Below are 14,501 nucleotides of genomic sequence, written 5' to 3'. Positions count from 1 at the left end.
GATTCTTTGCCTATTTTTTTTTCTTGGGTATCTCATATGGATGCTAACACTTCTGAGTGCCTTCAATTTAGGTACTCAAGTAAAACCTACAGATTCCATCCCCTCCACCTTAATCACAAGAGATCCTAAGCAGACTTAAAAAGCTACAGACTTACAGTGAAACTGATAAATAATGCAGTAACTGAATTACTTACCATGCTCAGTGATCCTAGGAGCAAAACTGAGACTTTTCTCAGGTTTTAATGTGAAACTTAGAGGCATGGTTTCTTGGTTTTAGTATGTGATAGGTTTTTATTCTGCAAGGAAATACTTGAATGTGTCTATGGGTACACAGATGAATGAACTAAATAAGAGAAAAAGACTGAATAGTCTCAGTAAGAAGCTGGATTGATGTTCAGCTACTAATGATTTTGGTGGGTGAAGAGCCAATCTCTTAGTTTACTGATATTTTGGAAGTACAGATATGTTGCAATCGAAGTACAAATCTTGAAGTACGTGTTTTAATCTTCTTAAATCTTGAAAAGGCATAGGTATAAAATTCTTAATACTACTAGCAGGAGAGATTTGATGTGTACTACTGCACGGGATTCTTAATGGCATGGCCGTTCCCATTTAAGAACTGAGCGGTGCAAAGGACGCAGGTGTGGCTTCAAACCTGCTTTGCTTCCAAAAGGAAGAACAGCTGCACAGGCGCTGCCCTGCTTCCCACTGGGGTGGTGCTGTGTGGGAAAACTCAGTCTTGTGCTGCCCAGTTCCCCAGGACAGCCCCAGCCCTGGCACAGAGGCTGGAGAAGCTGCCTTTGCCAAAGTGGTTAGTGGAGGTTTCTCTTATGCAGGGCAGACTGCTCCACAGGTCTTCTCCAGATCCTTTGAAGTCATTTTGATCTGCTTACAAGATGTACTGTGTCCAAAACAAATCAAGGAATTCATCCATAAATGCTTAGATCAGGTTTCAAGTGTTACATATATGCAAATTCATATATGTGCATATCCAAAAATATATTTACAATCATTTGTTTGATATATGTACATCTGTCAACTATTTTTTAATATATAGAAATGCTATTTTAAAATATGGATGATGAAGAGATCCGTGATATAAATATGCCTTAGGTGAAAAGTACAATTTACTTTAAAAAGATCATTTATGTAAGTGAGAGCTTGAGACCCAAGTCCAAATATAAAGTACAATCTTTCATTTAAACATAATTAAAAGTATGTATCTACCATTTCTACCATTTCTAATATATATATTTGTATATATACACACACACACACATACATATATATAAGGGACCTTGTCTTAATTAGGATGGTTGAAATGAATTCCCTGAAGTATACAACTTGTAGCAAGTATTTTGAGTTTCCTCTATACTGTGAAATTATTTATTTAGAAAACTCTCCTAAAGTAAGTTAAAAAACTTACTTTGTTATGTCTAGGAATGCAGCAGATTAATATCATTAACTGTATAGTTAAGCTTCTGGAAGTGCAACTTTATTTTCTTTCACACCTGAACCCCAAGTTTGCAATGCCTGGTGTAGGTAACTCAATGAAAACGATTGCTTAACACAACCAGATTAAAAAACAATTTAACTGATGGCCACAAATAGAGCTTGAAGTTTGTCATGGCTACAAAGATTTTCTGTCAGAGTATAAAAGCAATTAATCAGTATGCAGAAGGTATTGCCTGCCCCATAGAGATGCTAATTTTGTGACACTTTGGAAACTCATGTTCTACATTTACTGTTCACACTAGATGGAAGCTAACCAGCCTCAGCTTGAGCTAATGAAATCAAAAGACTGCAAAATGACACATTTTCCTGTCCCCATGCAGTATAATTTTGAGATCTTTAGTTTCTTTCTAGAAGTATTTTGACAGCCACAGCTTGGGTTGAATATTATGAAATCCTAAAGACTGGAAAATCCTATTTGTGTGGAAAGCCTGTAGTCAGATTAAAAAAAATAAAGGACATATCAGTTTCCTGCTCAAGTATTTTTGGAAAATAACAGCAGCAGAGTAAGATATTGTAGTGCAGCAGAACAAAGACCGAATATTTCCACGTTGCCATTAGGGACTTTTTTTCATTTTGCTTTCCCAGAGTGCTGTAACAACTGTTGATAAGCACAGTTATAGTGGGCATGTATTTAGATGGAATAGTCTATTATAGATACTGTGAACAGTAAACATTTAGAAGTCCGCTTATTCTTTGCTGCTTACTGTAAGTTAGGAGCTAACATACATGTTGTTTTTATGAGGGAAAAAAAAAAGCCCACTAAATAATACTGTAATTTCAACAGTCTGTAACCACAAAATGTTCTGGAAAAGAAGGAAAAAAATCAAGAAAAACAGATCAGCTACTGCCACATTTTTCTTCCCATAGCTGTGTGTTTAAAAGGGTTGTCTGCAGTCATTTGTTCTAAAATCCTCTAAGAGTCGCAGCCACATGGTTAAAAGTATTTCTCTACAGCTGTACAGAAAAGAATGCAGCAGTTAGGTTAGTTCCACTCCATTTCCTACCAGCAGTTCAAAGCACGTCGTTGTTCATGACTCACCTAAAGCAGAATCGCAGATGAGCTGCTGCGGATGAGCAGGGGCACAGCTGCACGCCTCCACCAGCTCCTGAATTCTGTGGGTCAGCAGCAGAAGCACTGAAAACAACAAGGTACTAAGTACAGGATTCATGCTGCCTTAAGCACAGCTAATCTGTCTGCCAAGAGAAAATGCTTTCTTACTGTTGATTTTATATCTAAACTTCCTACAGACTATCTGATTTCTTCTGCGTCTTCAATTTCAGCAGACTTGGGTGGTTTAGAAAGCCCTCTAATGCTCACTCTGAGTACACGCTTATGTTAACTGACTTCTAATTTCCCTGACATAGGAACCTCTTATTTATGGCCCAGACACTAACTCGTAACTCCGCCTTCCTTTAAGGAAAAAGCACATCATTGGTGAAGGTTATTGTACCAGAAGTGAGATTACCTTAGTAAGCACTGCAGCGTTGCTGTTATGAGTCAGTATAACTATTAATAATCAAAAGCCTTCACAAAAACAGCTTTTACAAGTATTTGCAGTTGATTTCATGATCTGTAGCAGAACAAAGATTTTTACCTTTTTGTAGTAAATCTTCATCCAGCGTGAATTGACAAAATAAATCTGCTATCTTCTCTATTCCGGTCAAGTAAACAGCTGTCATTTATTAAACTCTGTTTTCATTTGCAGTCCTTGGTCTTCCCCCGCACTTCTGTGCATTTTCTTGAGATGACATTCCAGTTTGCAGGCTGAACAGAAATTCATTTACAAAAAAGGAACATTTCAATGCTCTATTTGTAAGACTCATACAATTAGCAGTTACAAGGAATAATGAATTAAAAATAAAAGACGCAATAAAAGGCTTTTTTTATTATTTTATCAAAGATTTAATGTAGATTTAATGTATGTCAGAGGCACAGCTTTTTCTCTGCATTCATTTTCAATATTAGTCCTGATCAACACAGATCTGTATCTGCAGTTTCTGGTTACTGTTATGCAAGGAACACATGCAGAAATTCCAAAGTTTGGAACTCTTTTTTTCAGCTTCAGCTCTTTTGTTGATATCAGAATCTGGATATGTGTTCTAGATGTTATAAAGTTGTAACATAGTGGTAATATAAGACATAGATTGAATGGAGGACAGAACTTAAAGGATTGTATTTTTTGTCACAATTTGAGTTTGAGAACTGAGAATTCATTAATGTCATTTGAACCATTTTAATCAAGACTCATGAAAAGCTATTTTGTCAAGTTAGGTGTACACACAGTAGTATCGCCACAGAAATGTGTGCATGTTCCACAGCAGAAGGCTGATTTCATTGTTAAACTGTAAGAGGTCATTTTAGCAACTAAGTTTGCTTTGATTTTCAGTCCTCCCAGGTAGACACTCAAGTAAAAAATAAATAAATAGACACACAAATACTCAGAATTATTATGTTTAGATTCAAAACTGGGCTGGGAATATTCTACATGATATCGTGATTTAATTAAAACTGTCCTACTTTGAATTTTATTTTTTCAGTCTGCAGTTTTGCTTCGAATCATAGAGACAGATCCAAGTCCAGGTCTAACACCAGCAAATAACTTAGGCTTGTTAATGTCTTCTTTCTTACCTGGAGGAAACTTAATTTTTCAGGAAGTATTTTCACATGAATAAAAAAGTTGTCAGGCTGAAACCCTATCCAGGAAGTTCAAGCTAATTTAAAACAAACAAAACAATCAAGCACGTATTTTAATGGCATCTGTGATTTATGGTCTGTAGTTGTAGGGCTGCTGACATTCAAATCTCACTTGGGGTGGTAGGACTGGAAAGTGTTGAAGGAATTAATTAAGAGCCATTGACTGGTTTCCCAATAACATGACATGCCTGCTGCTATAAACCATCTAAATAGGCCAAATTGGTTACTGTTTCAGTAAAATTCAAGTAATAGGTAAGTATGTTGGGCTAAGCCTTCTCTTTACATTGATAATGCAGTTCTTCCCATTTGGTGGTTAACCAAGGAAGGCATTCTGTAAGGTTGTACAGAATGGCACGTGAAGATAGCATTCTCTCTGTGTTTAGAGGAATGAACTCTAGAGGAATGAAATCTAGTGCAATTAAAATAATTGCACAGTCGAACTAAAATCACTATCCTTGTAAAATAACTGCCTATAGACATAGCTGGGAATTTAATAATTACATTAGACTGTGCAGAAATGTAAACATGCTAAAGCCATATTTTTTGTGTGATAATTGTACAAATGCCATAAAAAACACATTTCTTGTGATCTTACATCGTATTGCCTGCAGCTGTTTTTGGAATAATTCAATTAGACTTTTAAGTGTATTTCAAAGCTTTTTCTACATATGCAGAATACTTGCAGTATGGTTACATGTAGAGAAGCAAATGGCTAGGAAAGAGCTTCTTATTCAACATGTATATCCACTGATGGTCTCTCTAGAACTAGTCAACAGTTTAAGAGAGATACTTGGAGCATGCTATAAGCAACCAGACCTTTCAGTGGTAATATGAACTTCAATTAACTTATGACTGTAAAGTTTCTGAACCATGGCATGGAACAACTGGTTACCAGCAGCACAACACTGAAGGCAGATATGTGCACCACACTAATGAGCAGCTCTTTGATAGGCTTATCTTTCAAATGTTTGTGAAAATGTTGAGACAATGTTGTAATTAAAATGTAAAAGGCAAACAACTTCGGAGACTTCAGCAGAACTGTTTTCTGATGAATTTTCATTCTCAAAGGAGTAGTTTTGTCAACCATTTTTTAATTCCACATCCGAGGCAAGATAGCTGAGGAGTATCCTTCACAGTAACAGCCCATTTATGCAAGGAGCCAAAGATTATCTGTAGCTCCTGCTGATATCAGTACAATTGAGAACCTGTTACCTCTGAACAGTATCAGTTAGCATCAGATCTTATCTTGAAGATGCACTGTGCTTTTTTATGTTGCATATTCTTTTCGTCATATTAATCAAATTAATTTTAGATCTAACTATATCAGTTTGATTTTGACCTTGCAAAGCACAAAGATTACTTCCAGAAGACACAGAAATATTCCATGACAAATCTGTAAGCAAAGTAATCTCTTATCATAAGCAAAGTATAAGTAAGTAAAGAAAAGATAGCCAGCATAAACCAAAGAAACACTTGGTCTTTTTCCTATTTGTATAACCAGACTAATAGTACAGGGGCTCTTTGACTGCACTGTTATGTTGATTTTCCTTTAGTTTGATATGTAAACCATGATATGGTGGCAAATTGCTTCACAACAGTATTGAAGCATGAAGCAGGACTAAGCAGCACGCACTGCTTGCTTAACATCTGGTATAACTAACACTTGCTAATAAGAGGCAGCAAACTTTGTTTCTCAAGGGGCACAGTCACTGACTACATCAGTTCACTATGGACACAGTAGGAAGAATACCACACAGTTTCTCTTTTTTTTCTAGCTAAATAAACTTAATACTGAATAATTCATTTCCATTTTCTAATAAAATGTAATTAAATAATGAAGATTATGGATCATTCACTATATTTGCTGGTGTGTATGATATAGAAAGAAAGCAGGAAACTTGACTACAGTCAAAGTTCTGATCAGCTTTGTCTCTTCTCAATGGAAACACTGATTTTGCCTAGGTCTTACAATTCTCAGTGTGGCTTTTTGGACAGTGGGTTATCTTGTTCCTTATAAATTTTTACTATCCATCATTTGTTTCTATCATCTGGAAAAGCTTAAAGGTCACTAAATGCCAACTTTGTTTTTTTTTTTGTACCAAGTGTCCCCTAGCAACCTGTTTTAAGAACACCAGACTACCATCCATCGAACTTCTTCAGTTCAGGGTTCCATGGAGAGAACTGCTGCTTCCCCTGAGCTCCAGAACAAACTCATTGCTTTGATGATGGTCTCATTTCTTCCCTGGGAATGCATCTCTTAACTACCTGCCCTCTATACTTAATTTTTCATATGATGCAGCATTGTGAGGTCAGTTTATTGTTTCCAGGAGATTGCTCAAGAGCAATTCTGTGGGCAGACCTGATTTTGATATTTGAGTTATGTCAGGTTGTTCTGAACTGTGTTGCTTAGGGACTGTCCAAGCAGCTTTTTCACTCTTAAGTTATAAAGGAGTATCCAACAGAGAGCTTGCTGCCTGTTCCAGCTGTAAGCAGTTTGAATCTACACGATGCGTGCGATTGGACCGCCTGCTCTGCCCCTCAGTTCCTGACTGTACAGAATACAGTTTTTACCTATATCTATCCTGTTCTCTCTCTGTTGTGGGAAATGAATCTTACTTTAGAATGATTGTAGGCAGGATTCTCCACAATCATAGTTAATCTGTTGTCTTTCTGATGATTTGCTAGTTCTTTTCTTCCTAGTTTTTATTTGGCGTTGCATTTATTTTCCCTAAAAACTACCTTGTATAACCACAATACATATCCCATACAAAAACTGTCTAATTGTATTTAAAAAATGCAAATTAGAATAGTATCTCACAAAATAGATGAGTTTCCATGGATTTTAAACCCTAGTACCCACACATATACTACAGCCCACTTAAAAAGGCACGGTACTTATAGCTGTCACTTCCTAAATACTATAGAAAAAACATACATTCATTCTACATTCACAACAATTTGGATCATTTTATTATAAAGTTGTGGAATGGTATAGTTTTAGAAGCAGCAGCTACAAAATAGTTGTTAGAATGATTGGAATGGAATGAAGTACTGACATTCCAGAATCAAAATATAATAAATCTCTGCCAGGATTTTGTCTCCTCTAGGATTTCTATGAGAAACCTGTGAGAACTGCTCTTTTTGATTCATTGCTGTTAGACTTACCTTTTCTTGCTCTTAAGTAATTCTGTTTTCATGCAGTACTGACATTAAAAGCGTGAGATTTTCCTACTGTCACATCACTGGTGTATTGACTTAGATAACTTTTTTTTTTTAATTGAACTGCATACATGCAGATAAAGTTAGTTTAGCCTGATTGCCTGGTGCAGATTTACTTGGCACTGTCCTGTTCTATAAGGCAATGCTGAAGTGTGCCTTGATTTCAGTGATACAAAGAGCACTGGCTTCATAAGATCCAGTCTTATGAAGTGATGTTAATGGCAATGGAAAGGAACTATGTACAAGAGTACTCAGAAGACCCAGTTTTGCATCAGCTCCCTGTGGGTGGGAAGTTGGGTAGCCCAGCATTTCACAGGAACATATTTCTATTGCACTCATCTAGTTTATTAGCTATCTTAACCCTCTGTTTTGAATAAATAAATCAGAATTAATCTGCATTTGGCTCTTTTTGATGACTTTGCACTCTAATTTGCACTCAAATCCCAACTCTTTTCATTCACTTGAGCTTTTAGTTTTCTTTAACATACATGTTTCTGAGAAGTTCAGACAAGGGAGAGTCCAATATGCTTTGTATTGCTACTTGTGTAAAGGGAATACAGGATGTTACTCTCTACAGGTTTTGCACCTATTTTTTTTCTAGAAAGATGCAACACAGTAGCAAATCTGTCTTAGCATCTCTGAATTGTTCTCTGTTGACAAACAGTAGCTGCTGAAGTGTGGTGTTTCTGCAGCTCTTAGTGATGAGAGGAATATATTGAGCTACCCCTGCTGGTGACAGGGAACTTCTGCACGTTCAAACCCTAACTTAGGTTTGTTTTCCTTAAACCAAATAGACTACAGAAAGTACTACTTGTTTATTGATTTAGGAGCCTTCCTGCCTGTTTCTGAGAAAGAAAAAAAAAAAAAAAAAGAATGAAAGGACACCTTCTTTATTTCATTTTTAATTTCCTTTCTCCAAAGGAAAGCAGAGCAAAATTAGATTTAGTCTCATGCATGTTCCATAAATAAATCACATGGAAGTAGAGTGGCTAAATGAACTTTGCTTAGGGATTATTGGAAAGACAAATATTTAAACAAGGTAAGTCATGTTTATGAAGTATATATTTTTTGTGCTGTTTTTTTCCTTTTTTTTTTTCTTCTATTGTGGCTTTTCTAGCCAACGTAACCATAAGGAAATTAAACACAGAGTGAATACTGCCTCCAAAATCTCTTTTCTGCGCTGTTTCCAGCAGAGGGCTTTTGCCTGGTTTATTTTTATATGCATCATTGGGTATATTCTGTATTAGGTCTTAACATAATTAAAAGTAAATTCACAAAATTCCAATCGTATCTCTTAGAAATAAAATATTTGTAGTACATAACTGGGCATTGTTTAGAAGTGAAGAACTTACAAACCATTCAGCATTTTAGTGTTTGAAGCTTAACTTTTATGAATTTGTGTTAAATCAATAGACTTACACTGCAGCAAACCACTCTGATAAAGCTTCAGAATATTTCTGAAGTAGGGAAGGATAGTTATTATCCCCATTACGTATGGTTTATGTATACAGTTCCATAATTTCCAAGCCAGTTTTTTATTAGACAGTTCCAATTTTATTATGTTTAAACTGTGTCACCTTTAGCAACCAGCTTAAATTCCACTGAGGGGACTTAAAAAAAAAAAAAAAAAGATTTTTGACTGAGAGCTTTAGGGTTTTGTTCACAAAGCAAAAACAAATTGTTAGAGAGGGATGTCAAATCTCTGATCACTGCACACATCCTAAAAAGTGAAGGTACACTCATCAGGCTAATAATAGTGCTGTGGCTGCCTCTAGTTACAGTGTAAGCTTTGTTTCCTTTTAAAACACCAGTTGAGTTTATTTTGTCAGGTTCACTGGAAGGACATGACTCTTGTTGATAAGTTCAAGACTTTTTTTCTCCTGCTGCTGCCCTGTAACTGCAATCACAGGGCAAAAATGCAGTTTGAAAGAAATCACAATGATGAATTCAAGAGGAAGAGAATGACTGAGGACTTCTTAGTAAGGAGCATAATGACTTTTTTTTCCTTACTCAAAATTCAGTGAATATACATGTAGCATGAGAGTGTAAAAATGTCGCAGTTCTTCACCAACACAACATTAATCAGATCAGTGTTCGTGAGCTTTATAATTCTGTTAATTAACTGCTTGGAGCTGATATAGCACCTATTGTAAGAATTGCAAGAATCTTTTTTGCATTGTTCTTTAAATCTCCCAATCCTAAATCTTTTACAAAGATAATATATGTAGCATATCAGAAATTGACGTTTCAGAAGAGCATTATGATATTTCATAGATTTTCAGAGTTTAAAATAGGTTCTGATCAGTAACTAATGAATCTTTTAACCTAATTTGTTTTTGAAGCCAGTTTGCTAGCCATCCTGCAAACAAAGAAAAGGCGTGTTTGATGTAATAACTTGCAGCAGTGGAAGAGTGAAAATCCACAGCATCAGCCATCTCAAAGTGCTTTGTGATCTCAAGCTGGTTAATCCAAGCAATGTCATGATGTGATCCTGAGACACTTGATGACATGAGAAACATGCTCTGTGCTCTATTTGTTGTGAATGCATGCTTGCCTTAATTAGTGTTTCTTTAGCAATCTGAGAATATTGGGTTCAATTTCTCCCTGAATTTGGTAATTCTGTCAGTGCAAGTTCTGCTAGAGATCTATCTATTATGAATCTAGATAGTTGATTACAATTGAAATTATTTTGATATCTGTATTTTGACAGATAAATTTTGATATCCCCTGTCTGTATTAGGGAAAATTAATATAGTCAGTGTGTCTATGTAATTAATTGGGGAGAAACTTTTTATCAGGGCATGTAGTGACAGGATGAGGGGAAATGGTTTTAAACTGGAAGAGGGTAGACTTAGAGTAGATATCAGAAAGCAATTCTTTATTGTGAGGGTGGTGAGACACAAAGAGGTTGCGAGACAGGTTGAGACACAAGTGAGGCTGTGGATGCCCCTTCCCTGGAAGCATTCAAGGCCAGGCTGGACAGGGCTGTGAGCAACCTGGTCTGGAGGGAGGTGTCCCTGCCTATAGCAGGGGAGTTGAAACTATGTGGACTAAAAGGTCCCTTCCAAAGTTTTTTCCAAAGTTTTTTTTTAGTTTTTTCCGAACTAATACTAGTAATTCCAGTAAAAAATGTAGAGTCTATGACCATGAGAGATGTTGAAGGAGCTTTGGAAAATTATATTGCATGTTTGTCATGTGGTTTTTTTTTCATTAATTCACAATAACATATTGTGTATGATATCATTATTTAATTTATAATAGAACTCCCATTTATCCTAAAAAATAAATAGATTTCCTGTATTTATTATGCAGTATGCAAGGGTTCATGCAGTATAGTCCATCTCTCATATATAAGAACATGTCAAATTCATCAATGCAATTTCTGTTGTCGATCTTCAGATTTTTTATTCTGATTTGTTACCTCTATTTTTGTCATAGTAGAAATTACACTATTCTAAATTTAAGAAAACCTTTGAAAAATAAGCAATACTTTTGTCAAACAGCTCTCCCCCCCCAAAAAAAATTTGAAATTATGCGTGCAATGATTTGTATTAGTATCAACTCAACTCAAAACTGATCCTTGCACACCTGCCAGACCTTCTCACAAGATAACTTACTACCAAGTAGCTGTAATGGGAATTTGAAGGAAATCCATGGAGCTGGTACACTTTCAGTTCAGTAGCACAGCTGTATCATACACAATGTTTATCCAAATATATGAAAAGTCTTGAGGCTGCCTGTTAAGACAAAATAACAGGAAAGAACAGACTGGAAAGAGGTGAGGAAAGGACTCAGATCAAGTTATTGCTTGATAGTACAATATCACACAATCCTGGAATCTAGATAGTTTTAGCAAGGTGGCTGCATGATGGCTCAGTCTCCTTATTCAATGGGAGAACTGTGATAATTAAAGCAATGCCAGGACTAAAGAAAACACTGCTAGAAAAGCAAATTAACTGCAGCTTCATCAGCCCTAGGTTCACAGGCCTGTCAAAGTGATAGAAGAAAAGCACTGGAAAGACTTAATTTCACTGCCCTTTATATAAGCTACCTGGTTTTTGTCTGTATGATATCTGAAATGCAATACTCAGCACCTTTTTCTGCTGCAAAAACCTCTTCACTTTGTCTAAACTGGGATGTGGTATACCACAGAAATCTTGGTGCTGGCCTCCAGAGCGAAATGGATTGTCATTCCTTAAATGATGTTAGCACATTTTCACAATTTTCTCTGGGAGAAAGCACAGTTGGCTTTGGGTTTTTTTGTTTTTTTGTTTTTGGTTTTGTCTTGAATTAGTGTTTGTTCCTATGGTCCTCAGAGGATTCCACAGCTATGGAATCACAGGAAAATGCATGGTCTTCGTAATTACAGGAGTGCCATTTGTACTGCTATACTTAGATGTCTGCCAGCATTTCCATTACAAACCCTGCGTCCGTGGTTTATAGTTCACTCATAAGAATGTGCTGCTGCCCTTCTGAATTCAGGCAATGATTTATTCCCTCCCTCTTCAAAATTTAAAAAAGAAATACAAAATAGCTGTTTTTAAAATGTGGGAGCAGTAAATAACTAGATGCTGATTGACTCCATGGGCCTTTGCATGCCTACAGTTTACAAAGAAATTTCATTTGAAATTGCAGTATGTCCGGCCCTTACTGTATAAAGCTTTTACAAGTGCTTTTGGCTTTCTGAAGCCAATTGAAAATTTATGTAATTGTCAGTAACTGACAGCTCTGGAAAAAGCAAAAGCAAGAATGGAAAACATCTACATGTAGTTTGCATTCAAAGACCAACTTCCAAAATGCTTCTTGCATCTCTGTACACAGTAGTAAAACAATGTGATGGTGTCCCAAAGTCTACTTGGATGTACAGCTTGGTTACATCCTGCATTCCACATTTCAGCATAGCTGAGAACACTGAACTGACACTGTGTAAATACTGTCACATGTAAAAAGCTGCTGATTACATAGAGTACTATTCTACCTATTCTGATTTTTCTCTGAGGTAAATTCTTCTTTGCTACTTTTGTCCTGTTTCATACAACACCCAAGAGATAAATACAAGTTTTTTAGTATGATAAGTCTTGGAAGAACAAAGCATGTGAGCACAAGTATTTTATTGGGTGAATTACTTGGGGAGTTCTGGTCTGTTACTTTATTATACATGAAGTTTTCTCTGTTCATGCTCACAAATTGAAATCTCACCTGCAACTGCGTCATGTAGTGATAAAAATAATTTTTCCAAGAAGAATTATTAGGAAATAATCTTCTCCTATGTCTGTATTCTCTTATGAGTACTTCCCCAGTGAATTTATAAATTCTTTCTCAGGAAAGGATGTTCAGCATTACAAGAGAAATCCCAAGCCTCTCTTGCAGAGCCTTCAGTTTGTGACTGCTTTCTGTTATCAGGACCAATACTATTTTGGAGGGAGTGGAGAGGCATATAAGAAAGCAAACAAGCCCATTATGCATTTTCTTTCTAAAACAGCCATATACTTTTTTTTAGGAAATATGAGGGAGGAGGAAGGAATAGGTAAGACTGATTCCAGTGGCATGTCTTGTTGTGCAGCACTGAACTGACTGGGGACTGGAAAGTCAGGCAGTGCCAGCCATCTGCTGTGCCTACAGAAAAGCTTCCATGCTTAATGTAAGAAATTACAAATGTGATGCAGTGATGGGTGTCAAAAGTTCCAGCTATCCATGATAGGCGCACCAGAAATGTCAGTGAAATACTAAGCATATCTTCTTTAGCTTTACTGTCAGCCTTGGCTGGATGGTCTTTTTTCTTTTCCTTCTGTATAAACTGGAGCAGAATAAAAATTCCCACTAGAATCAGAGTGCTAAAATCTGAGCGAGAGGTCTTTAAAGACTTGCACTGTAAGTATAACATGTCATGTATCCAACACGGAGGAATGGCTTTGCTGCAAGTAACCCTCAATCTTAAAACTGCCAAGAAACAGAAGAATAGTTGACAGTGAAGTCTGAACTGTTCAGTGCTTGTCCAGATTGAGAGCTCTCTAAAGAGTAGCAAGTACTGTTACGATTTTTCACGACAAAGATTTTCCTCTGAATCCTGAGCTAACTGTAAAAATACGTTATTGGTATATCACTGCTTCACAGGGCTTCTTCCTCGAACTGCCCCTCAAACTTCTTCCAGTAGATTCGTTTTGTTGAAATAGAACCGAAAATAAGCAATACCACTTGTGACTTTGTGATCAGCTGAGATGATGTAAACAGAGCAATATTTGATACATCCCAATTCAGTACGAACTAACAGTTGCAGTTGACTGGAATATGAGAACAGTCTGTGGATGTCTATTCAAATAACCACATGCCAAAAGCAGATTTTCCCTCATTATAGCCGTTAAAATCATTTTCATCAATGCTGCAGCTTAATCGTTTAACTCACAGCTGACTTCTCTAACGTCTCCTTTCTGTTCTCCCTCTCAGCTAACAATGCCGACTTTTCCTGTTGTTGTGAAGATTGGACATGCTCATTCAGGCATGGGAAAGGTGCAGATGCTACTTACTGCATGTTAGGAGGCTGGGTGTTCGTCTAAAACAAGATGCATGTTCTTTTGTTTCCTGGATTTTTTAACTTTCTGCTGTCCAAATGCTGTCTTTGATCCTCACCCTTGCAAATCTCTGCTTGTCTATTATTCAAGAAAGCACCTCTCTTTAGAAAAAAAAATACATATATTAATATTTTCATATTGACACCTTCTCAGGTAGTTTATGTGTTGCCCTATTCAGGACACTTTTTAAAACATGAGATGCTTTCCTGAAGCAGAATCTTGTTAGTTAATTTAGTTGACTGTGGTGAAACTATTTAAGAGTCAATGTCTGTTTGCACAAATAACTTTTTGGACCTGGGATTCTAGGGCGGTTTTGCCTTGGTTCTCTACTAGTTGCAGCCTGATCCAGATTCTTTTCTCATTTCCTGTCTTAATGTATTCTCTGTAATTGTTTCATACTGCTATATAACTGCTGCTTTCTTTCTCCAAAGTAATTGCATTTCAGTGGTGAGTACTGCTGTTTTGATACCACTTCTCTCACAGTGATGGTTCAAGTGATGTGA

At 36.5% G+C, this 14,501-nt stretch overlaps 2 protein-coding genes across 25 annotated transcripts in view; one reads left to right on the top strand and one right to left on the bottom strand.

Annotated features, from left to right (window-relative positions):
* Window positions 1-14,501, bottom strand: part of TIMP4 (TIMP metallopeptidase inhibitor 4) — a 109,496-nt gene that overhangs the window by 20,902 nt on the left and 74,093 nt on the right. For 9 of the 14 annotated variants that reach the window (XM_042823618.1, XM_042823611.1, XM_042823616.1 and 6 more), the window contains 3 exons: window positions 11,047-11,166; window positions 3,111-3,280; window positions 2,555-2,650 (listed from right to left, as the gene is read on the bottom strand). In XM_042823618.1, coding sequence (XP_042679552.1) covers window positions 2,555-2,650; window positions 3,111-3,195 — 181 coding nt within the window. In that variant the 5' untranslated portion in view covers window positions 3,196-3,280; window positions 11,047-11,166. Of the gene's footprint in view, window positions 1-2,554; window positions 2,651-2,734; window positions 2,881-3,110; window positions 3,281-11,046; window positions 11,198-13,953; window positions 14,100-14,501 lie in introns of those variants that run through there. The other 5 variants (XM_042823615.1, XM_042823620.1, XM_042823612.1 and 2 more) reach the window with 4 other exon arrangements.
* SYN2 (synapsin II) overlaps window positions 1-14,501 on the top strand; it is a 144,475-nt gene that overhangs the window by 85,355 nt on the left and 44,619 nt on the right. For 10 of the 11 annotated variants that reach the window (XR_006169712.1, XR_006169711.1, XR_006169713.1 and 7 more), the window contains exon 6: window positions 13,874-13,936. The exons of the other annotated variant lie outside the window; for it this stretch is intronic. Coding sequence is in view for 3 of the 10 variants with exons in the window: in XM_042823596.1 (XP_042679530.1) it covers window positions 13,874-13,936 (63 nt within the window). In the remaining 7 variants the exon portion in view is untranslated. The remainder of the gene's footprint in view (window positions 1-13,873; window positions 13,937-14,501) is intronic. 11 annotated transcript variants of the gene reach the window in all.

This window comes from Centrocercus urophasianus, unplaced genomic scaffold (assembly GCF_019232065.1).
Source record: "Centrocercus urophasianus isolate 14NV4802_14NV808 unplaced genomic scaffold, USGS_Curo_1.0 seq_22, whole genome shotgun sequence".
Classification (NCBI taxonomy): Eukaryota; Metazoa; Chordata; class Aves; order Galliformes; family Phasianidae; genus Centrocercus; species Centrocercus urophasianus.
The sequence above is the reverse complement of the archived record's forward strand: the minus strand, read 5'-3'. Positions and strand labels throughout refer to the sequence as shown.